This window comes from Artemia franciscana, chromosome 9 (genome assembly GCF_032884065.1).
Source record: "Artemia franciscana chromosome 9, ASM3288406v1, whole genome shotgun sequence".
In the NCBI taxonomy this organism is placed as follows: Eukaryota; Metazoa; Arthropoda; class Branchiopoda; order Anostraca; family Artemiidae; genus Artemia; species Artemia franciscana.
Genome location: NC_088871.1, coordinates 27,017,730 through 27,044,647, shown reverse-complemented (window position 1 = coordinate 27,044,647; position 26,918 = coordinate 27,017,730). Strand labels below are relative to the sequence as shown.

The 26,918-nt window shown below is 34.6% G+C and overlaps 1 protein-coding gene across 2 annotated transcripts; it reads right to left on the bottom strand.

The window, feature by feature from the left end:
* Positions 1 to 2,052: 2,052 nt before the first annotated feature.
* Positions 2,053 to 26,489, bottom strand: LOC136031215 (mucin-2-like). Of its 2 annotated transcripts, XM_065710593.1 has the most exons (4): positions 26,354 to 26,489; positions 21,245 to 21,422; positions 11,236 to 12,499; positions 2,053 to 2,456 (listed from the first exon to the last, which is right to left on the bottom strand). In XM_065710593.1, exons 2-4 carry the CDS (start codon positions 21,365 to 21,367, stop codon positions 2,161 to 2,163), a joined length of 1,683 nt encoding a protein of 560 aa, XP_065566665.1. In that variant the 5' UTR covers positions 21,368 to 21,422; positions 26,354 to 26,489; the 3' UTR covers positions 2,053 to 2,160. The 2 variants fall into 2 exon arrangements, with proteins under 2 accessions (XP_065566665.1, XP_065566664.1); XM_065710592.1 differs by lacking the exon at positions 26,354 to 26,489 and having other exon boundaries at positions 21,245 to 21,785.
* Positions 26,490 to 26,918: the final 429 nt, after the last annotated feature.

The window sequence follows — 26,918 nt, the reverse complement described above, 5'->3', positions numbered from 1 at the left end:
TTAAAACCTAAAAAGAACAGAAATTATTGCGTAAATAAGGGGTTCATCTCCTTCACAATACCTCGATCTTCACTCTAAAGTATTTTTAGTAATTTCAACTATTCATTCTACGGCCTTTGTGATTCAGAGGTCATTCTTAAAGAATTGTGGACAACATTCAAGTTTTAGTGTAAAGAGAGGTGTTGACGAGGAGGCGAACCCTCTCATATACGTAATAAAAATGTACAAATATAGAAGTTCGTTACGCAAGTTACGTATATTTATTACTAATAAAAACGTTCGTAAAAAAATAAAAAGTTCTAGTTGCCTTTTTAAGTAACCAAAAACTGGATTTTAATTATTCGTGTGCGGTGAGCCAAAATCAAAACATGTATTAAATCACAAACGTTCAGAAATTAAATAAAAAAAAACAAGTTTTTGTTTTTACTGCAAGTAAGGAGGGACATTAAAACTTAAAAGGAACAGAAATTATTCCGTATATGAAAGGGGTTTTCCCCTCCTGAAAGCATCGCTCTTTACGCTAAAGTTTTCTATTTAAAAAAAATAGGGTTGTGAGAAAGAGTCAAACTTTAGCGTAAAGAGCCAGGCGTTGAGGAGGGGACAAACCCTTTCATGTACGGAATAATTTCTGTTCACTTTAAGTTTTAATATTGCTCCTTACTTGCAATTTAAAAAAAACTTCTTTTTTTTATTTAATCTCCTACATGGATCTAGGACTCTTGGATTACACAGACCACTGGGAGCCTAGACAGGTGACACGGATGTAAGACGGGATACCGACAAGTCACGCAGGAAGAAGAATAAAAGACAGGAATTTATGCAAATTGGGTGCACATGTTTGACAAACAGCTTGTAATCCCTTTTGTGTGGTCACAATTTCAGCTTGGAGAGGGTTTAAAGGATTTCAAAGGAAAGTACGTCCAGCTAATCAAAATTTTTTTATCGTCATACAAGAGAAGTCACAGAATTCAAGTATGAACAGAATATGACTTCCAATAAGACCAGTGGAAGATACTCTACGAGAATCTTCTGCCCTTTCTAGCATATTTAAGAAAAAAAGTGAGAGATACACTCCTGTATTTTGGTTGCAATGACACAGAATTTTGTTTGAAATTTTCATGACACTAAATCTTACGAACAAGTATTTCAAACGCTCCCTTTTTTGCTACTTCACTTTTCAAAATGGAAATGGCTAGGAATAACTTTCTGAGTGGCTATGATATATATGTGCTGTGATATATATGATATATATGTCATTTTTCTTAGGACACAAACTCCTATTAATGAAAGAAACGTTACCCAATAGAGTCAATGTAAATAATATAATGAATTATACGCATCTATCATATTTGACACGTGTGATAACAACTTATTCTTAGCATAACAAAAAAAGAACTATATCAGTAGTCTTTTCCTATCCTAATCAAACAATAAAACGATCAATCATAGTTTTTGTCGTCCTAAATAAACGAAAGTAGATTAATGATCACTTGCAAAGAACCTACAAATTTCTTAAATTCTGGCTACCTTAAATCAATTCTTAAGCCAATGTTGGGGGAGGGGGGGGGACAAAAATGAAAACTCGGATGAAGTAGAGCATAGGAAAATCTACTTTTAGTAAAATAAGTCTCATGATTAGAGCAAAATTTGGTCAGCAGCTTCATAGCTCACTTTTTTTTTAATACGTAGCAGATAATATCCTGTCACGAAACCAAAACCTTAAAACTTAAGCATGAGACTTTAACATGTGAAACACTCAAAACTGTGCTTTGGGTAAAGTAGTACCCACGTATTGCGTATTGCGTAACAGTAGGCTAGTGCGCACAAGTATCCTACGAGCATTGTTTTATTTCGAGGTAAGCTAGACAAGGTGAGTTCGTAGGTGGATTATAACAACAACAACAAGGGAGAAAATCAAGGCTTACGTAATCGCGTGAAAATTGAAATGATTCTACTTGGATCTTTTAATAATTCTTAGTTTTAAATAACTCTTAGTTTTAATGATCCTTAGTTAAAAGAACCAAACATGTTAGTACAGCAATAAGCAACGAGCATTGAAACAGTCACTTTATTTGTAAAAACTCCAAGAATTATACAGAAAATAACAATTTACTACATTTGCTAATGCTCAGAGGTAGTTTTGTGAACTTCTCTATCCATTTAAAATATAACTCGACGTTTTGACCTTATCAAAGGAGGGGCGTGAGGTATCCCAACTCTTGGAATTATATTGTAAACATGTGGAGTAACAGAAGTATTAACAGTATTTTCGAGGGTAGACTGACTGTCATTATCAGTAGGTCCTTCTTCGACGAATTGATTCTTATCATTACTTATCATCTTCTTTTTTTTCTTCTTCAAGAGAAGGAACATCAGACATAAGGCTGATAAAATTATAGCCCCAAGTATACTGGGCAATATTATTGCCCATAATGGTATAGGTTTCACTGGGTTACCTAAAAAAAAAAATCACTTTATTAACAATTTCTACAATAGTTCAAAACTGCCGAAAAAACTTGTAAAAAAGAAAAGGTAGGGAAAAAAATGCTGCCTCATATTATCTCCCAAATGGATTAATAAAACCCTAGTTCTTTTAAAATTCCCAAATGCTTATCATCAAAAAACTGAAACAACACCAGTATTGCACACAAATCTGTGTAATAATTTCTTATACTCTTTTGGTAGCACATTTCTAATTTTTCAGTGCTTCTGATATCATCCCACCTTTAGCCACTCCTTCCATAAACCCTGCAAAATAGAATCTTATCCACAACGATGCTTTTCGTATACTGGTATTAACTGAATTCTGCATAATTTTGCTATTCATTTTAGAATGGGAAGCTAAATAATGACCGATCATCTTAATGAAGAGGACACAAAGGAGTGTAACCCTAGAATGCAAACTGCATTTAATTTCAATTTGCATAGCCTTTCGCTCTTCACCAATTTCCTTGATTCTCTCTCTTTCTCTCTCTACTGGACCAATTTTATTTGCTTTTTTTGTTTTTTTCTAATAATTAGCAATTTGTAAATAGTATATAGTGAGTTTTAAATCATTAAATACGAAAAAGATAAGTAATACATTACAAAGATGCAACTTTTAAAGAGAAAAAACGAAACAAAAAATAGACTGAGTTAATTTGGGGACTCTAAAATTGCTTTGCATATATTCCAGTTTGTCAGTATTTTTCAGACAAAATAGTTGACGTTGTGAAATTAGCCTTGTGTCAATTTTATCTCTTGAAACAAAGTACTACTACTTCTTAAATAGCGACGAAGACCAAATTGCTTTTCAATTATGAACATAAAGAAGAAGAAGGATTATAGCGAATTTCGCAATACAGTAAAATTGTATATTCAAATGAATATTTTGACCCTATGTTCAGGGGCCATCCTCAGCAAAACATAAAAATATAAAAGTAAAGAGACTTATATAATAACATATAACCCTTAAAACTAAAATCAAAATTTTCCAAACAGTCTCAGCATCCTTACTTCAGTAAAGTTCAACCAGGACTGATAAACAAAGTGAGGTGAAACATATCAATTCATTGAAGTGAAAGAAAAACACGCTTTCACTACTAATCTTGCCTTTTTGGCAGCTAACCTCGAAGGTGTTTTTGCAACTGATTCTGAGTTAATGTCTGCTTGTTTTTAATATATTTTTAAAATCGTTTTTATTAAATTTATTTGTAGAGTTTGTAAATTTATTAGAGTTTGTTAAATTTATTGTCAAGTTTGATTTCCATTACTTCGAAATCAAACCTGATAAATTTGATTTCAATTGCTTCGAAATCAAACTCGAGGGCTTTTTTAGATCCCGTCAGTAAATAAGATAGATTTTTGTAGTTTACCTTAGAAATTGATGTTACAAATAAAATACCATTCCTAAATGTGTTATTATTCGTAGCATTGAAAATTCGATTTTAATATTTACAAAAAACCGACACAAAACAATAGATAGCTTCATTTTAAATCAAATAGCTCCCCCCACAAGTTAAAAAAGCTGACTACTACTGCTCCTGACGACTACTGAGCTCCTACTACTCCTTCTACTTTGCCTGCTTTGATTCTCTCTGTCGGTATACCCTATTAATTCGTTTTTGAGTCTGTTCGTTCTCTGTTTCTTTATTCCGTGCCTGTATAATCTCTGATTGGCTACTCCCCTTCATTTTGCGTAACAGTTGAGGGATGAATTGGTCTTTTTTCGTATAGTATAACTTCCATGTCTACTTCATATCCTCTCATAGTACCGAGTATCCTTCCCGATTGTATTAACTTTGTCTCCATATCTTTTTCTCTGTTTGAACCTTCCTTTTTGGAAATAATTCTTTTATTACAGGCTTACTGTTTTCTCGCACTTTTCTTGTGGTTTAACTGGGGATCTTGCTGCAACTATGGAAGATGCAAATGAAGAAATTGGTTTTGAACCGGATATTTCCTCTCTCGGCAAGTTTTGGGTTTCACTTACTGGTAAATTTATCCATAAATATGAAACTGAAAATGATTTGTTCTGTTCCACCGCTGTAGCTTTTCTTGAATTAATATCTAATTCTATTCAGTTTTGTTCTTTTCTCGATATCGTGTTAATCTTCGCCTGACATTATTTCAAGATTCAGCTAACAATTACTATTTCGATCCACATGTAACCGGTAATATCATGAAAACTTGAAATATGTCAATTTGCCGATTATTTTTGCAAGCTAATTAGTTGCGTGATGTACTGATTCGTAAAAAAATTGTATATTCCAACTAGGCTACGCCCATTCAGACTTTCGTAATATTTTAATTGATTCCGTGTTTCTCCCGCATTTTTTTATATGTAATCACAGTAGGGTACTGTGCAGGCCAAATTAAATTGTATCTTCGAAAAACGCGGATTCTTTTAGCTATTTCCTGATAACTTTCCTCTACTGGCTGCCACCACTATTGTAATGCATAGACCCACGCTGATACCACAATCATATCTGGGGCCAGCGCAGGCACCACTGTTCTTACTGGTTTCCTTGGGGCTACCCGTTACCTGATCTTTCTCTAGCCATATCAGCGCCACTGGCGGTTTCGTTGGGTATGGTAGCGTGATCGAACGATCAAAGGAGCCAAACTCTGGGCCAAGGGTGCCACAACCTGGGTCACCACTAATATTTCTACCTATCTCTTTGGAGGCTAGACTGCCCCCTGTGTCGATATACTAATGACGGTATGTCCCGCAAACTCTTTTCCTACCCTGCCTGGGTTCGGGGAAAATAATCTCCACACGGTTGTAGAAAATAACTTACTTGTATTCTCCCAAAGGTTACTCCAACAAAAGAGATATATATATATATATATATATATATATATATATATATATATATATATATATATATATATATATATATGGACTCTTTAAATCTGAAAATAGACTCTAAAAACAGAGTCTCAAAACAGACTAAAACAAAATAATTGAACACATCAAAGAATATTGGCACTTGGAGTGTGGCTCAGAGTGACTTGGGCCAATCTAATGTATCAAGCTCCTCAACTGAATTTGCCCTACCCATATATTAAGAATCAATGGCCTGAGATCTAGCCAGCCTGTGTCATGACTTACACAGAATTGTAGTCCAGTCATTTTATTTTTCTTCTGTGAAATGGTTGCCTTGACGACGAGAGTCTAGCTTGCAATTGAAAATTATGTTATAGGCAAATCTAAGCATATGTAATTAAGAAAACGAAAACAGTTCATTTATATGAAAAAAGGAAGAAAAGGGGCAGGGAGCTCCAACACCGAAGTTTTTGTTATTTTATCTTTAAACTATTTGCAACAAAATGGCTGTATCAAAATTTTGATCGCTTGTATTTTGAGAAAAAGGGCCTTGAGGGGGTGGGGTGTTGTTTCCCTCCGATCACTTTTGCCCTAGAAAAAAAGGGCCCTAGAAATTCCAATTTACAGTAGAATGAGCCCCCTCTGAAGTTTATACTACCATTCTTTCCATAAAAACTTTATATTTCCCGGGGTATAACTTAAAACACATGCCCCAGGCTTCTGAAAGTGGGCTGTGTTATTCCTGGAGTTTTTGTTATATGATTTTTGGTTGATTTTGAAAAAAATGGCTATATAAAAACTTTGGTGAGACGCAATTTGGGAAAAGAGGGTTTCCACCAGATCACTTTTGACTCTTAAAAAGGGAACTAGAGCTTTGAATTTCTATTCATTTGAATCCTTTCCGAAGTTTATACCATCACCTCTTCCATAAAACCTTATTTACCCTCGGAGCAAAAATTACAAACCTTGGTTCCCTGCACTCCGGGGGGGGGTTGGTATGTAAGGAAAAAGGGTGTAGGGCTGGGGATAGATGCCCGCCGATCACTTTTGACTCTTAAAAACGTAACTAAAACTCTCAATTTCCAGTCAAATGAGCTACCTCTGAACTTTATATGACCATCAGTTAAATAACAAGAGCTAAGAGCTCATATGGCACTTGTGACGAGGTCAGAAGAACCAAGAGCCAGGAGCCTCTTGCAAAAATCTAAGAATCAATAGATTGCTTTAAAAGGAAAATCAGAGGCTTAATGCTGGTCGGGATTTAAAATAGGAGCTCTGAATCACGAGGTCCTTCTAAATATCAAAATTCATTAAGATCCGATCACCCGCTCGTAAGTTAAAAATAACTCAATTTTTCTCATTTTCCTCTCCCTTCGGCCCCCAGATGGTCGAATCTGGGAAAAAGAATTTATCAAGTCAATTTGTACAGCTCCCTGACACGCCTACCAATTTTCATCATCTTAGCACGTCCAGAAACATCAAACTCGCCAAAGCACTGAACCCCACCACCTAACTCCCCCAAAGAAAGCGGATCCAATCCGGTTACGTCAATCACCTATCTACGACATTTATAATTGTTTTCCAAGATTTCCAGTTTCCCCCTCCAACTCCCCCAAATGTCAACAGATCTAACCGGGATTTGAAATAAGAGCTCTGAGACATGAGTTCCTTCTAAATATCAAATTTCATTAAGATCCGGTCATCCGTTCTTAAGTTAAAAATACCTCAATTTTTCCACTTTTTCCAAATTAACAACCCCCAGCTCCCCCAAAGAGAACGGATCGGTACCAATTATGTCAATCTCGTATCTATAACTTGTGCTTATTCTTCCCATCAAGTTTCATCCCGACCTTCTGTTTCCCCCCTCCAACCCCCTATGTCCCCGAATCCGATTCGAATTTAAAACGGAGCATCTGAGACATAAGATTCTTCTATATATCAAGTTTTAACATCCGATCACCCATTCGTAAGATACCTTAATTTTCACGTTTCCAAGAATTCCGGCTTCCCCCTCCAACTCCCTTCAATGTCACCGGATCTGGTCGGGATTTAAAATATGGGTTCTAAAGCACAAGATCCTTCTAGATATCAAATTTTATTAAGATCTGATCACCCATGCGTAAGTTACAAATATCTAATTTTTTTCTAATTTTTCCAAATTAACCCCCCCCCCCCCGACTCCACCAAAGAGAGCGGATCCGGTCCGGTCATGTCAGTCACATATATTGGACTTGTGCTTATTCTTTCCACCATATTCATCCTGATCTTTCTGCTTTAAGTGTTTTCCAAGATCCGGTAGGGATTTTTCCGAAACGGGTCATAAAGAGGCCAAGAGGTTCTGTGGGACACCTTCCATAGAGGGAATAAGGTCTTAGGAAGGGGGACGATATGGATGGACAGCAGAGGGCCAGGAGCCTAGAACTCCCACGGGCCATGGAAGGTCATTCATTCCCCGTCATACCTATGAAAAGTTTCATCATTTGCTTAAACGGACCGGGAAGTATAACAGGCCAGAAAGTGCCACGGGCCAGGACACGCCACGGACCCACGGACCAAGAATGGCCACGGGTCATTGAGGGCCATTGATTTCCCGTCATCTCCTTGAAAAGTTTCATATTTGCTCAAAAGGGTTAGTCCCATAAAAAATTCTAATTAGGTCCGTACATAGAATAAAAAATAATAATGCAACGTGATCTGTGTTAAAAAATAATCGATGAGAGGTTTTACAAAAAATTGAAGTAAGTTTTTAACTTATAATTTGTTAAAATATGAATGAAAGGGGTGGTTTTACACAGGAAGAACTAGTTACTATTAGATAAAATCTATTACTATTAAGAAAAGCTTGTTGCTATGAACAAAAATCTTTTTAAAATCTAAAAATAGTTATAACTATAAATAAAAAACATTATACTACTAGAAAATGTTGTCACTATTCAGAAAAAACTTGTTAGCACTAAGAAAAGACTTGTTACTATTAAGAAAAACTTGTCACTATTAAGGAAACTTTTAAATATTAAGAAAAAATTATTAATATTCAGAAAACTTGTTACTTTTAGGAAAAACCTTGTTAGTAATAACAAAAACCTTGTTCCTATTGAGAAAAGTGTTCCTAAATTTAAGAAAAACTTGTTACTAATAAGAATATACTTTACATTACAGTAAGGAAAAAACTTGATAGCATTAAGAAAAAACTTGTTACTACGAAAAAATACTTAATAACATTCAAGAAGGTGTTTTTATCAATACAAATATTTTTGCTATTCAAAAAAAATCCTGCTGCTATTAAGAATATTAATAGTGTTAAGAAAAAAACGTGTTACTATCAAACAGTTCGTGATAACAAAATGTAAGGTTGTTTCTGTAAGGTATGGTTTTTTATTATTTTAAAAAGTAGAGTTGTGAGAAAGAGTCTAACTTTAGCGTAAAGAGCAAGGCACTAAGGAGGAAACAACCACTTTCATATACGGAATAATTTCTGTTCGTTTTAAGTTTTAACGTCGCTCCTTACTTGCAGTTATCAAACTTTTTTTTATTTATTAAGAGAAAACTTGCTAATATAAAGAAAAACCTTGCTGATACTAAAAAACAAGCTATCTGTGAAGAAAAACTAGTTACTATTAAGAAAACTGTTGTTGTTTAAGAAAAAATTGTTATTATTAAGAATGACACATTCATAATTAAGAAAAAACTTGCTACCATTAAGAAAAACTTATTACTACTAAGAAAAAGCTTGTAGTCGAAATTCGAAAGTGATTGGAGACCAACTAGCCGCGTGGGGCATTCTCCAGGGGAGGGGATGTTTTCCTTTGGGTATTTTCCGCAGGGGGTGTTTTCTGTGGTGGAGCATTTTCTGGAAGGGTATTTTGTGCGAGGGAATACTTTCAGAGAGGGGGGTATTTTACAATGGCGTATTTTTCACGGGGCGTTTGCCGCGTTGCTTAGAGCAGAATCAAAAGGACTATGAACACTTTTTAAATTTAAAGCCTTAGCTATATCATCTTTAATCTATTACAGGCGATTTCCTAAATTTTGATGGGTTCTACCCACATAATAATTGCCGCAGTTACATAGTGTTTGATAAACCCCTTCTTGGAAAGTAACTGGGGTCTTATATTTTCCAGAGTCTAAGAAATAATGATTTTTTAAATTACTAGTAAGGACTGCGTACATATTATTTTCTGGAATTTTTTTTTAATTCGTAGTAATTTTTGGAATGTACGGAAGACAGATCATATTTGAAGGTTTATTAGGCACTTCACATGGTAAAATGTCTTTGATTTTTAGAGAGTGTCATTATAGCCTACGACGAATTGTCATATGAAAAATTTGCATTTAAAATTTCTAGAATAAACTGAAAATTTCTGTCATTTGTATTAAGGTAATTTAAAAAGCCCCTATCTTTTTCATAATATCCAGACTAGTATTACATCATCCATGTAGCGTCCCCAGAAGATGTGTTCTTAAAAAATATGAATCTGAAGCCTAATTTTCAGGGTGTTTTACATAGATATTCGCCAATTAACCAAATAGAGTTGCACCCAAGGGCAGACCATTTATTTATTTACAAAAAGAATTACAGAACTGGAAGTATATTAAAAATTTCTTACAAAATTTAACCAAGGTCGTTAAAAGTCAAAATTTATCCCTGTTACCAAATCTTCGGTTAAATGAAAGTTTTGTTCATCTTCATTTTTAACAATTGCTGAGATTTTTGCTATATATGATTTTTGAGAACGGATCAATGCCTTGAAGGGTGTATATAACAATTTTTTAATATTAGAAGCAGGGACTATCTTACATGCCCAATAGGTCCTTATTTATATAATTTTGGTAAACCATGAAAATACTAATGTCAAAACTACATGTAGCTTAATGATCATACCGATCCATTTGCTAATAAAATTAGAAGTGAATTAAAAAATCTACAACAAAACGGTAGAATTACTTCACAATCATACAACAAATTTTTCCCCCGTAGTAGCTTTTTTCCTGAAATTTTAAAAACTACTAATCTTTTAAGTAGCTTAGAAGAGAACTAGAATTTTCAATTTCCGTTCGAATTGCTTTCTCTCAATATTCTAGGAGTATTTTTGCTTACGATCACCCATGGGAAAAAAAAGCAAAGAAAGAAGCACGTATCTGTGACTTTTTTTTGGTGAAAAATACAAAATTCCACATTTTGTAGATAGAAGCTTCAAATCTCTACTTACAATTTTGCATCTGATGGTATGATTTTCATTAAGATCGCTTGAAATTTTTCGGGTGTTTTCTTCTTTTTTCAAAAATTCAGCAAATTTTTTTCAGGCTTGTAGCTTTTGATTATTAACTTTAAACCTAATGAATTTAATAAATCTGGAGTCATTATAAAAAGTCATTTTTATTATATTATCAAAATTCCGTTTCTTAGAGTTTCGATTACAATTGTGCCGCATCACCCCTACTTAAGAAATTTAAAAAATACTGTGCCAATTGTTGTATGTTGTAATTGGTCAAAATGGCATCGTGAATAGCAAGAAAAGAAGGGGGTTATTTTTTAAATTATAATTTTCAAAAGTTTAGGAAATTAATTAATATTCATTTATTGGTTCGGCAATTCAAGATACTGCTTCTACACACTAAATAACCTGCTTAATAAGTTTTAAAGTGGAAAGCTCTTAAAAGTTTTCTTAGGAACCAAATTTTAAAGGTTTGATTGAAAAAAAAAAAATCCCTTTTGAAATCACACTCTGATTTTAAGTAGGTTCTCTTTGCTTTATATTTTTTTTATTTATTCAGAATTATTTTGTGTTCTTTTTCAGTTTGAATTATTGAACGATTCGGTTTCTATTCATTTTTGTTTTAAATATTACTCTTTATTTTTCTTTAAAAATTTCTTTTTGAAAAACAATTTTGAAAATTAACAACAGCAAACAGGCTTTTTTACTTACAGTTACATGGGGTTTCCATAGGTGCACTGACAGTAGAACTTCTGTAATTCGTTGTTTCATTGATCAAGCTAGTTGTAAAAGCTGAGGCTGCTGTAAGTTTTGTTGTCACATGAATATCCGCTGTTGATTCAGTACTGCTGGAGCTTAAATATAAAGTGGTTTCTGGGAGAAAGTTTGTAGTTTTTTCAAGTGAAGATGTTTGTAGACTTGTTGTGCGTTCTGAGGTTACCGACGTTATGGTAAAATGTACTGTTGTCTCTGTGTTAGACTCAATAGTAGTATGGTTTGAGCCTGAAGTTGCACTTGTTATACCATTTGTTCTTGATAAAGTGCTTAGATTATTAGCATCGGTAGTAGTTTTTAGAGTGTTTGGACTAGATGTTATATTGAGGCTGGTTTGAGACAGAGGTGTAGTTTTCCCATTTGTATAACCAGTATCTGTAATAACCGTTAGATCTGTCTCTGATGTGACTGTGTCTGTGGTATATGTAGGAGTAACTGGACTTGTAAGGATATAGGTAGTACGACTGGTAGAACCTGTGAAAGGATTTAGTGTTGTTGCAGTTGTCTTAGAATCATCAGTGTTTATGCTGACATCATTTGTTGTTTGTAAATCAATAGTGGATTTTTTCGTGCTCGTTTTCAAAGTGCTAGGGAAGGAGCTGTTATCAGTTGTCTTTGTTGACGGGTTATTAGTGCTCCCAGAGACATCTGTATTATTATATTCTGTTGACAGAGAAGTCATACAGGAGCTGCTTTCAGAAGGATGTGTAGTGACCATATTTGTACTCTCCGTGTTTGTATTACCTGTCATACCTGTAAGATTAATAGTTGACATGGATGTACTTAAAAGAGTTGCTGAAGTACTAGGATTTCGCGTAGGTGTACTTCCAGTGCTAGTAAAAGCGTTTGGTGTTGTTTGTAAGCTAATAGGGGATTGCTCAGTACTTCTGGTAGAAGATAGAGGGAGTGATGAAGACGCAGTTGAATGGGATATTTCACTTAACGTTGTTGATCTGGTGCTGTAAATTGTTGTTGTAGTGCTTGTTTTAACAAAAGTTGGTGTCGACAGAGAGGTAGGGGTGGAATTTTCTTCTATAGTTGTACTGAACGGCGTCGGTCCAAGTGACGATGTAAAAGCTTGAGTTGCAGGAGTGCTGCTCACTAATGTTGTTGGTTCAATATCAGTGAGAAAGTTAGCCTTTATGCGTGAAATCGCTGATTGTTGCTGTTTGGTTGAGTCGAAGGTTGTTGAGATGCACAACTAAAAAGAAGGCAAAAAAATTGTTATGTAATATGACTCAAGAAACAAGGTATACGCTTGAAATAACAGCGCAAGAGACATCCAATTTCTTATATTGACATAAATGTTGCACTCTATTTCACAATAGGACTAAGTCTATATGATTCCCTATAAGGATAGAGAAATTTACAACTGAGCTTAGGTGGAATCAGACGTCCATATTTGGTAGACGTGCTGATGATAAGACATTAGATTATCTTTCCCTAACCCAGGACGTAGGCCTGAAAAGAAAAGTATTTGGCAACAAGAAATTATGGTTAGCCTTTCTTGTCCCCTAAAAGGATCAGATCAGTTGCGTGCTACTAAAAGTCACAACTAGGTTAACTTTGCAATGTTTATGTTAAGGTGAGACATCGTACATGTGGCCATCTCTTGTCATTTCAAAATTTGTATGAAATTCAAATTCCTTTTACTTTGTCTGTAAAATCTTATTTAATGGTTTTATTGCGTGTCACTTTAACTAATCCATATATGCTGAGTTATTTCGTAGGTATTACTTTTTTACTACAAAAAAAGCAATACATCCTTCTAGTTTTCATTAGTTAGTTTTCTTTTCGCTATCCTTTGTTTGTTTTCCCCTTATAGTTGGAATTGTTGAGTTTTAATGTAATTTAAAGTGTCTCTTTTTGTTATTTTAATATTAAGCATGAATTACGTTTCGTAGCTTTACTTCTTTCTCGCTCAGTGCTCTTTTACAGGGGCATGATTGTGGAACCAAACGACATTATTATTGCTCGAAATTTTCGAAATTAAATAAAGCTATTCTTTGTGTGATCAGTAAGGAAACTGACCTTAATTTCTAACTAAGCTTGTCACAGAACAAACAACCACTTTTTGTGGATATTCTGAAAAATAGAATGTGGATATAATTCACTCCCCCGAGAATTCCCGTCGACCCGAACAACCTATGAGAAAATAGTACATTAACTGTTGCTTTTCATCAAGTTTGGACTAGATTAAAAAAACTTCTCTGGTTCTTCATGAAACACCTTTAACTCTCTGTTTTAAGGATTAAAAAAAAGTATTTTTTTTTAACTGAAAGTAAGGAGCGACAATAAAACTTGGAACGAACAGAAATTACTCCGTGTATGAAAGGGGCTGTTCCCTTCTCAACGCCCCCCTCTTTACGCTAAAGTTTGACTCTTTCTCTCAATTCTAATTTATTATACAGTAAAAAACTTTAGCGTAAAGAGCGGGGCGTGAGAAGGGAACAGCCCCTTTCATACACGGAGTAATTTCTGTTCGTTTTAAGTTTTAATGTCGCTCGTTACGTTCAGTTAAAAAAAAACTTGTTTTTTTATTTAATTTCTGAACGCTTTGAATTAATGCATGTTTAATTTTGGCTCTCCGCACATAAATTATTATATTAAATTTGCATATTAATTTTTTTTTGGCTAAATGGCTTTCTATTAGTTCTGATCAAACGATTTTGAGGAAAAAGGGGTGGGGGAGGAGGCCTAGTTGCCCTCCAACTTTTCGGTTACTTGAAAAGGCAACTAGAACTTTTATTTTTCAACGAACATTTTTATTAGTAAAAAATATACGTAACTTAAGGATTAACTTACGTAACGAAATTTTATATTCTTATATTTTTATTATGTATATGAGGGGGTCTGTCCCCTCGTTAATACCTCAATCTTTACAATAAAGCTTAAATTTTGTCCCAACTCTTTAGGAATGACCCCTGAATCAGAAAGGCCGTTGAATAAATAGTTGAAATTAATAAAAATACTTTAGCATAAAGAGCGAGGTATTTAGGAGGAGATGAACCCCTAATATACGTAATAATCTCTGTTCGTTTTAAGTTTTAATGCTGCTCCTTACTTTCAGTTGAAAAAACTTTTTCATATTTATTTTTTCATTGTTTTTTTTATAATAATGCTAGAAAATCCTGCGCCCACTTCATTGAATGTCTCTTCCCCCATGACATACTCCTCCAAGGAAAGATCCTCCCACATAGCCCCCTCCCCTCAAGCCCCCCCCCCAATCAAAATAATCCCCCTGAAAAACGTCCGTACACTTCCCAATAACCATTACTGTATGTAAACACTGGTCAAAGTTTGTAACTTGCAGCCCCTCCCCCGAAGACTGCGGGGGAGTAAGTCATCCTAAAGACATAGTTATTATGGTTTTCGACTATGCTGAACAAAATGGCTATTTCATAATTTTGATCCATTGGCTTTAGGAAAAATGAGCGTGGGAGGGGCCTAGGTGCCCTCCAAATTTTTGGTCACTTAAAAAGGGCACTAGAACTTTTCATTTCGGTTAGAATGAGCCCTCTTGCGACATTCTAGGACCACTCGGTCGATATGATGACCACTGGCAAAAAAAATATACACCCGTATTCGGTCTTCGGGCAAAAAATTCGAAGTTTAACATTTCTGTTGATAGGAGCTTGAAACTTTTACAATAGGGTTCTCTGATACGCTTAATGCGATGGTGTGATTTTCGTTGAGATTCTATGAATTTTAGGAGGTGTTTCCCCCTATTTTCCAAAATAAGGCAAATTTTCTCAGGCTCGTAACTTTTCATGGCAAAGACTAAGTTTGAAATTTGATATTATATATATATATATATATATATATATATATATATATATATATATATATATATATATATATATATATATATATATATATTTAAAATCAGCATAAAATCCGATTCTTTTGATTTATCTTTTAGTATCAAAATTCCGTTTTTTTAGAGTTTCGTTTACTATTGAGCCGGGTCGCTCCTTACTACAGTTTGTTACCATGAACTGTTTGATTATGAGGAAACACTTCATTCAACTGATAGCGAAGGTCTTGTCTTTAAAGAGTTTGAGCAAAGGTATTATCCTTGTATAGTATTAATTTGAAAGACTTTTTCCTCAAAATGAGTTTGTCAAAGAAAAGTAGCTCCATTAAACCAAAAATGAGCAGAAATAAAATCAAATAATCTTACAAGCATAAAATACCATGAATCACCATCAATAAAGTAAGTAGGTAATTTATTGATGCCCACTTATACAACATAAAAAGTGGAGTAAAAAAAATAAAAAAATAAAAGATAATAATGTGACTTCTAATGCAACTCAACTTCAAATATCGCAATTATACAAAATATGTACAGGTAAGAAACTTGCCAGTTTACGAAGGGACTTAGACCTTGCCGACTCTTCCACCTCAGGTAAAATATCCCGAGGATCATGCATATTATAATGGTTTAGCAATGGGGAATTTCTTTTGTGGAGCGGCATACGCAGTAAAAATTTTAGATTCTTGCAATAAGCTGAACTAAGCTTCAATTTTTCTGTCGGTGCAAGCCGCTCCCATAGAAGTGCGATATACAACAGGTGTGGCAAACCGACAGCTGAATACAGTCGAGATAGTACTTTTCTATTAAACGTATACTTAAGGAAAGCTAATATGGCATAGCTGGGCGTAATTGCCTTAGATATATTTTCTACTAAAACAGTCCTAGTGCTTGTTACGCTACATCCGTAAGTTATGCCAAGGTATTTCAGCTGTATTTCTGGTAATACTTTTGCCTCGCATACAACAACATATGAAATACCGGGACTGATTTGGGTCGAATTTTGCATGCAGGGCGGTGAACCAAAGATAAAAAACTCTATTGTCTTAGCGTTCACACTTAGACCTAAACAATCATATCCACGAGTTAGCTGGTCTAGATTGCACTGGGGAGTAGAAAGGTTGCTACTTATCATAAGTACATCGTCAACTTAACACAACTTAATGGCCACCATTAATGCCTTTAGTTACAGATGAAGTCAATATACTGAACAACACAGGACTAAGTATTGAACCTTGTTTCAGACCTCTTATAATTTTCACCGGTCGTGACAGCGTTTTTCCATTAACTTAATTCTAATGAAAAAATTATCATACCAATAATTAAGACTTGCTACAACGGAAGCGTTAACTCCGCACTCCAACAGCTTTGTTAATACTTGCGCTTGAATTACTGAGTCAAAAGCCGATGATATGTCTGCGCTACATATAAATAGGAGCAAACCCGAACTTTCCGCCTTAGCTATAGCTATAACTCTTTAGCTATAGCTATAACTCTATAATTTAGCTATAACTCTTTTAAGAACCCTTTGAGTACAACGGAAGCCAAACTGACGGTAATCTAGCGAGCACTTGGATACTATTTCTGAAAGCATAAGACGTTCAAACACTTTACTCAATGTGGTAGAAACTGTTATTGTGCGGTAACCGGAGCACTCGTTTGCATTTTTAGTATATTAGTAACTATACCAGTATGAAAAGACTGTGGCACTGTTTCAGAATCAATACACAACTGATATAACAAGTTAAAATGCTGATAGAGTAAGTCAGACCCCTGTTGGAGGTGTTCCATAGATGTGCCATCGAAACCAGGGGCTTTCCGGTGCTTTAATTGACGGATAGTAAACTTTATATCTGCAGGAGCAATTACAAAATTGCTTATTTTTATTAGAAGAGGCTGTAATTTACATTTCAAACTAGTTTCACTGTCACTTTCCAGCTTTAAATTCTTAGATTTAAGAACGCCGCTGTAATGCTTAACGCACTCTTCCTTAATAATGTTCGAGACAGGTCGACTTTCCGGACGCGATTTTTTAAAACACTTCCACATGTAGTTTGGATTACGGATCGTTTCTTTAGATACTCGGTCAGCATTTTCAATCTTTGCTCTGTCAACTAACATACTGTATTCTTTCTTGGTTCTTTGGAAAAGATTAAACAGGGTCCCATTTATGGCCTTATTTGAGTCGAGCCATATGCGATACCAAAACTTTGCTCGCCGTTTAGCAATTTTGAGTTTGGGGCAGGTATCCCATCCTGATTTGCGAGTGCCTTTCCTAATTTCGGACAAAAAAAAAACAAACAAAACAACAGAACAAACAGAAATTACAGTAAGTACGCAAGTCAAACTCAAAAAGAGCGAAAATTAACATGAGTAGGGTCGACAATCTTTATGCCTTCTCATGACCAGAATATTGTTTACACTTTGCTGAAAACAATATACATAAAAGTATTTTCACATTTTTGACTTTAATAACTAAAAATTTATTAAGACTACAAAATAAATGTCGGTATGCGTACACAAGACTAAAAATCAACAGTCATTTTTTTTTTTAGTAAGTGCGAATTATTTTCTGGTCATGAGTTCTAAATCATTACTTTTCTTTGAAAAACTAATTTTGTGGAAACAGTTTTTTTTTATTATTTGCTGTTCGTTTTTATTGACATAGTCTTTTTCATGGCGAAAAAAAAACTTCATATCTTTTCCATTATTCAAACAGTTAGTGGTAACGAAATGTGAGTAAGGAGCGACGCGGCTCAATAGTAATCAAAGTTCTACAAAATGAAATTTTAGTATCAATAGGTAGATCAAAAGAATCAGCTTATTATTCTTATTCCAAATACATAAGATTTATCAAGTTTAGTGCTACCCATCAAAAGCTACGAGCCTGATAAAATTTACCTGAGTTTTGAAATGGGGGAGACACCCCTAAAATATTACATCATCAGATGCAGCGTATCGGAGAACCCTACTGTAGAAGTTTCAAGCTCCTATCTGCAAAAATTTGAAATTTTGCTGTTTTTGCCAGAAGACAGATCACGGATGTGCGTTTATTTAATTTGTTTTTCGTTTTTTCCCAGGGGTGATTATATAGAAATAAGGGTCCTCTAAGATCTGGAGAGGGTGGACTCGAACGGACAATATAAGTTCTAGTTCCCTTTTCAATTCGGTGAAAAGATTGGGGGTCAAATGGGCCCACTGCCACGCCCATTTTTTCACGAAAATTGTCTGATCAAAATAAGTGTCTTTAGGTGTAAAATGACCCCCTACAGTCCGTGGGGAGAGACATGTAAGTTATACAATTCGCCCATTGTTTACGTATACTATTTGTTATTGGGAAGTATACAGACAATTGTTTTGTGAGGTGTGTGTGTGCTTGGGGGTGGATTTCTATAGGAAGAATCTTCCTTGGGCATGGAAATTCCTGGAGGCTGAATATTCCAGAGGAAACGTTACATTGGTGGGATTCGGAAGAATTACTATACAAAATTCTGTTAAATTATCTTACATTCTCTTTACCAAATTTTTTATGTAGAGATGTTCTGGGGGAATTTTCCAGGGGCTTTCTCCCGCGTGTTTTGATTCCCGGGAATTAATTTCAACGGAAGGGGCATTTCTGGAGTGACTGAGAAACAGATTAGAAGTTAAAGTCTTATTCAAATGAAAGAATGCTTAGGAAAATTTTTCAAGCTGAATTGGCCGCAAGCAATTTTGTGGGAGGGGAAATTACCAGCAAGGATAGAAAAATCTGGAGAAAATTTGACGGTGGGGGGTGGGTGTACTTTACGTGGGATGAAATTCCCAAAGAGGAATTTTCCGTGAGAGGAGGGATCTGTGTCAGAGAAGATGAGCAAAATTTACCGGCATTATTTGAAAAACGAACAGAAAGTATTCCATATATGTAGGGTTGCCCCCTCCTCAATACATTACTCTTTACGCTAGAGTTTGAAATACGAAGGCCGTTTAACTAGAATAGGAGGATTTTTTAAAATGCTAATAGCACGTATTATCCGTTGGAGGGGAGGAGTATCCTTTACATAGTTACGGACAGGGCCCTATCCCAGTGTAATATTGAAGTTGCTGTTCCCTCTTATCCGTTACCCAAATACGGACGGGGCCCTATCCCGGTACATTATTGGAGTTACCAATCACTCACATTTGGTCTTTCGAGAAAACAACATTCCTGGAAAGATTGCTTGCCAGGTTTTGCCTGATAGGCCTATATTCCGACTGGCCTATTGATTATTGAACTATATTTATATATGATGGCATGTTTTTCTTTTCCAAAGATTCATTTCTAGCTTCTAATCAGTTTTTCCATCGCAATTCTGAAATTTATGTAGTGAATGTGTTTGAAGAAATGATGGGCGTAGGAGGGGCTGATTGCCCTTCAATCACTTTCTATTATTAAAAAGAGCAATTGAACCTTCAATTTCATATCGAATGAGCCCCTTTCGAAGTTTCTACGACAATTCGTTATATACGAAGCGCCCTGGTCTAAAGCAAAAATAAACAAAAAAAAGAAAATAAATAAATAATAATATATTATTGGCCACATCGCTCTTTATCCTTACATGGTATACCAGACAAAACATTAAAGTAATTATTGCTATGTACGAGAACTAGACTGCTGTGGTTAAGGTAGGAAATGAGGTTTGTAGCTGGTTTCGCTTCAAATTAGGAGTTAAGACATGTTATGTTCTATCCCCATTTATATGGATCATTTTGATGTACTTCGTCTTAAGGAGCACAAGAAAGGCAGTAAGAGAGCATGGAATCAAATTTCTTTGAACATGGAAGTAAAACTTCATTTATTTAGATTATACTGATGATTTAAGCATCCTAGAGGAAATTGTGACCAAAATGAATGAACCTTTAGAGGTTTTACGAGTTCAGGGTGCTAGAATAAGTTTAAAATTAATATTGAGAAGGCTAAGTCGTTAAGAGTAGGAATAAGTGAAGATAAAAAGGTAACATTGGGTAACGAAAAGATCGACCAATTTGATAGCTTCACTTACCTTGGTAGTATTATGAGTAAAGACGGTGAGTGAATTGAAAATATTTAAAGTAGAATAGACAAGGCCCATGGTGTTTTCACAGTTGAGAAAGTTTGGAAGAATGTGAAGACATGTCAGCAAAGAAAGTTTAGAGTATTGGAAGCAACAGTGATGAAAATAGTAAAATATGGTTTTGAAGCATGGGCACTCCGAAAAATGGAGGAAGATTTTCTAGATATTTTCCAGAGAAATTGTTTACGGATTGTTTTGCTTACCTGACTAACTGACCGTATTTCAAACAGCAGGCTGTACAAAAAGTTTGGCTCAATCCCGCTCTCTAGAGGCAATTAAACTAATCTTTGATAGGTGTTTTTTGAGTCGATTAACTATTAAATAATCTTACAATAAAGGAAAATAGTATAGTACATGTAATTAATTTGATACCGCTGGTTTGTGAAAGCTTATAAAAATTTAAGGCAAAATTTGCACGTTCAAAAAACACTTGACAACACTCACAAGCAATTAGTCAAAACTACACATCTTTTAATCATTTCCTACAAGAAAATCAAATTTTAAATTATTTCGACGGCATCTAAGTAATTCAAACCTAACCAATATTTTATTGAGATGACTTGAAAACAAAAGTCTGCGGAATTAAACTGACTGGATTCATTTAATAAATGGTATGTCGAATCAGTAAATTTTTGTAAAAAATCTGCTATTGGTGATACATGCCTGTGATAATAGTTGTGAATAAAAGGGAGATGGTATTATCCGGTCTCCTCACTTGATTTCCAGGCGTGGGTGCAGGTTTTGTTCCTGCAATCGAGCAAAAACAAAGAAAAAAAAAACTTCACACAAATCTTAGGTTCCTATTCGAAAACCCGGGATCATTATCTGTCTGGTGGTCAGGAACTGACGTTTCCTAAAATTAAATTTACTCTTTTCCATTAGCTATCCATTTTTATTTTGTTCATTTTTTTTTTAATAGGTAACCTTTTTTTAGCTGTATATACGATCCAACTTTATAATTCTAGCAAGAAGCCAATCAGGGTAAATGAAGAGCCAAATTTATTAAAATACAGCTTTAAACTTGAAGCTAGCCTATATATATATATATACAAAATATACTTACTCCAACGGATGAGAGACTAGATATAGTTGCTTCAAACTGCTTATTATATTGCCAATTATATGCATTTGTTACATTTCCAAGTTCTTCATGGTTACCAAAGCTGTCGTACGAATTTATTTTCATAAACGAAATTTCTGTTAGTCCTGCTCGCAGTAGGAAGTCCCCATCTATAGAGATCCTGTAAACATTAGCAACTTTTTGATGACTATGCAAATGAATTGGCATTACGCTCGATCCATTGAATTTTAGCACTCCAAATTCATCTGACTCAGGACTTAGTTTGTCCAAGATAGTCCAAGCATCTGTTTTAATCCATACTTTTTCCGAAAGTAATGCATTGTCAAAAAAGTCTTCAATAACTACTTCATAACTGTGCACTATATAGTGGTAAAAACAGAGTACTATTATTGACCTGAGCATTACTGATTTACGACTGTCTATTTCACATTTTGTTTTAATTTGACGATGTCATAATGAACTTTGATTTTTTGTTCAGAAACATTTCCGAAAAATATATTAATATTATCCAATAGGAGCGTCGTTATTTTTATATTGGAATCTTATTTAAGCACATTCATATTTGATGCGCTGGTAATCGTGAATTAGTCAAAAGATTGAGAGTCTGTTTTCAATACATTGAGATTCCCCAGGGTTACCGAAGTGGCATCCCAAAGTGGCAACACAAAGCAGTCTACGCTTTAGAAGTTTAAAATAAATTACAGATTTGCTGAAACTGATTCAGATTTAAGTTTTCTTTTTCTCTTTTGCTAGCTAGTAAGGTTCTCCCAACTTGTAAAAAAGATATCACAGACGAAAAAAGTCGCAGATCAGCTTGTATTAAGATTTGGGTAAAACAACCCATTGACATAGAACCGGTTAAATAAAATTTTTTAGCAGAAACCTCCAGTGATTTGGGGTAAATGTTATAAAGAAAGAAAGAATATGACATTTTCAATAAGATTTTGGTTTGTCTGTAGGAATTCCGTATATTCCGTAACTGCATTCGTCTGTCAGGAAACAGACATCAAATTTCCTAGATCTACGGAAAAATCCTTAGAAGTGGGAACACCGGATGTGTCAGCAGAGGTGTGTAAGGAATGCAGCACAGGAATTTCTCTCCTCTACTGTGTCCCCTAGAGTGATAAAGGCTTGTTTATACATTGAAAAGGCCAGGAAGGTGTGAAGGGACCTCTTTTCTCCCTGATCACAAAATTTAATTAACGATGGTTACTATCAGACGCAACCAACTCATTTGAGTTTGAGAAAACCTGCAAGGCTAGGTGCATGTGTCCCATTCTTACCAAACGCTCGGGCTAGATCAATGATTTTGATGTTATTAGAGGCGAAAGGACATTTTCTTTTCTAAAATTTGTCTTTACGGTAGCTCAAAATTTGTGGAATAAGTGGGAAAATTCTGGTGAGCTCGTCAATTTTACAATAGGAAAAATTTCCCTCGAACTAGAAAAACCTTATAGGACAATTGAAGCAAAACCTCCTTTAGCCTTAACCAAAGTTTCTCGTCTGAAGTTGAAAATAAGTTGGGGATTTCAGAAATCCTGACTGTTTATTAAACTCTAGTCGGGCACGGTTGCAGGAATTTCTTTTGAGGGCATTAATAAACAAAAAATCTGTTGAATAATTTGAACAAAACTTACCAAGAAATTTTGAATTTTTTTCTTTTTGAGAACAGCCAGATTCAAGCCCCCTCCCCTTCGGATTTCGCTGATTGTGATCACTACTTAAAAACTCTGCTCGGAGTTTGTCAACGGAATGACTTCTCCAATTTTATATGAGTAAGTGATTCGTCCTTTGGCATATTTGTTTTTAATGTTCTTAAGTCATCTTTCGTTAGTGAATTTTATATGAGTAACTGATTTGATCTTTGGCGTATTTGTTTTCAATGTTTATAAGTCACTTTTTTTCAGTGAATTTTATATGAGCAACTGATTCGTTCTTTGGCGTTTTTATTTTTAGTGTTTATAAGTCACCTTTCGTCAGTGAATTTTATATGAGTAACTGTTTCGTTCTTTGGCGTATACGTTTTTAATGTTTATAAGTCACCTTTCTTCAGTGAATTTTTATATGAGTAAGTGATTCGTTCTTTGGCGTTTTTGTTTTCAGTGTTTATAAGTCACCTTTTGTCAGTGAATTTTATATGAGTAACTGATTCGTTCTTTGGCATATATGTTTTTAATGTTTTTAAGTCACCTTTCCTCAGTGAATTTTTATATTAGTAAGTGATTCGTTCTTTGGGGTAGCCTATTTGTTCTTAATTTTTATAAGTCACCTTCCATCAGTGAAATTTAAATGAGCAACTGATGTGTTCTTTGGTGTATTTTGTTTTTAATGTTTATAAGTCACCTTTCGTCAGTGAAATTTCGGAAAATACCTTTTTGGGGGCATTTTTATTTAATACTTTCGTTTTGATATTTTCATTAAAAAAAATTTGAAAAGCGACAACATTAACCGCTGGATATTGAAAATATATTTTACCCTCCCACCTATATTTCGATGAATTAACGCTGCTGCAAAGTTATCAAGTATTAAAGTGATGCCGATCTGTTCTCAACTTTAGGAGCTTGAACACGAATGATTAAATAATTTTCCCGATAAATTTTCCCGATGATTAAATAAGTTTAAATCCATACATAGTCTTTTCCAGGAAACTAAAAATGGCAAAAGTTCCAACTTTAATGAAGAAGACAGCATTTCACTGAAGTAAAATTTAATTGAAACTTCTTACAACTTGGGATATTGTAGCCTGCTCATTATTTCCCTTTTACATTAAGTAGATGCGCTGCAATTGAACTTACCAGTTTTCGCGAGCGTTATGAAGATTCTGACAATATGGATTGTGAATCGTTAGAAATACTGCATTTCTAAAGACAAAATGTCTGTTTACCGAGTTTTCTGCATAAAGGGCTTCTTTTCCTATCTTACGGCTTGCCTTTAAATAAATACTCCTCACATACCACGGAAGAATATTTCGTTCACCATTACATTTCTTTCCAATTACTATACAAATAGTCAAACAAAGGGTAATTTGTAAAAGTTGCTTATACAACTTTTTGATGACACAGCATCATCTGTAGGCCTAAAAACTTTCAGTGCTTAAATAGGAGTTACATAGGCCTCGGCATCCTTACTCTCTCAAATTTTAAACAAATTGTAGAAAGGATTCCATTAAGAAGGGGTGTTCACGACTAGTCCTTAGCGATTAATCCTAATCCTCCCTAACCCTTATAAACAGCCACTTGCATGAATGAACTTGGAATATGGGCTGCGGTAAGAGACCGAAAGTTGTACTAAACGACTCACCATAACATTTCCCCCCGTACTAATTTTGTTTTGCTTTGTGTAGTAATTAATGATTAATGGGCTGTTGATAGCAAATGATCAAAAAGTAGAAGGCTGAACATCTTTATAATGGGAACATCAGTATTAGTAGAAATTGTATGGGTATAAAAATTTGAAATACTCAACCAGTCAGCTCAAAATTTTCGTTTTATCAGTAAAAAAAGATAAAAAAATTAAGTAAAAATTGAGAATTTATGATAGTAGCTTTCTTTTGTGTTTTATTTATTTGAGGGAAGCATTAATTTCACCAAAATGAAGTTAATATTACGATGGTGTCGTTACCCTGTTCCGCTTTCTACATCTCTCCGTGTTTGTTTTGTTTTAAAGTAAACTTTTGAATTTGTTGTTTACCAAGGCGTTTTATTAATCATCCCAGACGTCCTCGGGACTAAAGTCAATACCCTGGAGCAGTTATAAAATAGTGTGCAAAAGAGAGCAAGAAAAATAGAATGAGCTAGACCATGTTAAGGACAAAAAAAAGAAATAAAAAGTAAAAAAGCAAAATATAATAAAGAAAGAAATACAAAGCCAATTGTTCGAACAGATGTCTTAGGAATCGATTACAGAAGGACCATTGAACAAAAGATAATAGGGAAAGGGCTTTACAGTATGTCAGGTTAAAGAAACTTGAAAGCTGCGCTTGTAGTACAAATTTAAAGCTTCCAATTAAATTTGTTGGATTTTTCTTTATGCAATGCTAGCCATTTAGCGTTTGGAAAAGTGCTTATTGCCTTTCCTTGTATTTATTCTATAAAACATGAATAAAAAAGGCAAAGTTGTGTCACTCCTAAGTGAATATGCAAACGTAAAGAAACAGGATAATGAAATCTTTTTTTTGAATTCGGCATATTTCAAAAGAATCCAGCTTAGTCTATATTCGCTTTCTAAACACCGGCATATTTGTCCTTTGATCAATCCGTCACTCGATTAATTAAGATGATTTAGGTAAACATGTCCAAATTTTATCCCAGGCGGTAATGCGTAATTCAATCTTATGGGCGAATTTCATGATGTTTTTTTTTTAATACTTTATTTTAAGGATGACACTTATGCAAATACATGAAGTGTTGGCGAATTTTATCCCAGGTGAGGATATATGAAATGTAACCGCACAATTTAAAATGTCACCTATACGTGATTTTTGACAGGGGAGCAAGTATAGACAAAATGTATCAGAGGAAGGAGGAAACGTATATAGAAAGTTTGTAATCCCACAAGTCTCATACGTTTTGAAATATTACATTTTAATTTCCTTTTGAAATATTGGGTTAAGTAAATGTTTTATCTCCCCCCAATACATTTTAATGTCTTATGAAATTTTTTATTCTTTCGGGCGGAGGGAGGGAATATTTAGTCTGAGCCCCCTCCCTCAACAAACTTCCCTGTTTATTGTGTCACTTAGTAAAAGCACTGTCGTCAGTGAAGGTTTCCAAATACCATTTCCTGACATTGTTGACATAAGTAGTATCTTCTTAGAAAACTTAAATTTTTAAGAAGAAATTTTGCTCTAGTCTAATATTAAATTAATATTAACTTTGATGAAGGATTCTATCTGACTGAACCTTTTTCTCTGGATGAAAAACATTGCTAAGCACTGAATCAGCGTCAGCATTAGAACCAGCGCTATTGGGAGAAATACCAGGTTAGGTTTATTCCTATCAAATCACCCCTCCCCCCTGTTTTACAATATAGTATATACAGGGGAGGCTGACAGATCATGTACAATGCATAGTTATCCATTAAAAAACTCACACCGGGTTCGGGCCCCTAGGACGTTTCCTCCCTTCATTATATTGATGATTCTGATTGCACAATACTAAAAAAATTCTTTGGTTAATGTATTTAAAATTAAACGTCTGTCTTCGCACTGAAAATATCTACTGATTCTAAAACCTGAAATTTCATTGCCAATTTCTTTGCGAGCTTTTCCCAATTCCATCTCAAGGTCCCGATTTCGAAATGACTCGTAGCCAAATATTGTTTGCTATAATACCAAAATGGTGAATCAAATAACCATTATTATGGAGCTACCTGTTATCGCCAAATCCTCACCTAACAACTATGCCCTATATTTAGCTGAACACGTCCGATTTCCTAATTAAAAATTCCCCTGCCATAAATAACTACCCACAATGTGTTTCTTCACAAATATACCCTACCATTTTTTTGAACAGTTAAATCTTTTCTGTTTACATTCGACACATTTTCGAAATTAAGTTTAGACCTGCTGCTGTTAAAACAATATTCTGAAAGGAAGCGTAATCTTTTTTTATCAGATTGATGAGGAGAATCGCTTAAAAGTGAGTAAGCTTTTAAG

What these genes read in the sequence shown, in the direction of transcription:
- LOC136031215 (XM_065710592.1), bottom strand. Translation starts at nt 21,664, where the DNA reads ATGCTCAGGTCAATAATAGTACTCTGTTTTTACCACTATATAGTGCAC. An exon ending in CTAGTCTCTCATCCGTTGGA is followed by an intron (nt 12,500 to 21,244) that starts GTAAGTATATTT and finishes CCTTCTTTTTAG; the next exon opens with TTGTGCATCTCAACAACCTT. An exon ending in TATGGAAACCCCATGTAACT is followed by an intron (nt 2,457 to 11,235) that starts GTAAGTAAAAAA and finishes TTTTTTTTTTAG; the next exon opens with GTAACCCAGTGAAACCTATA.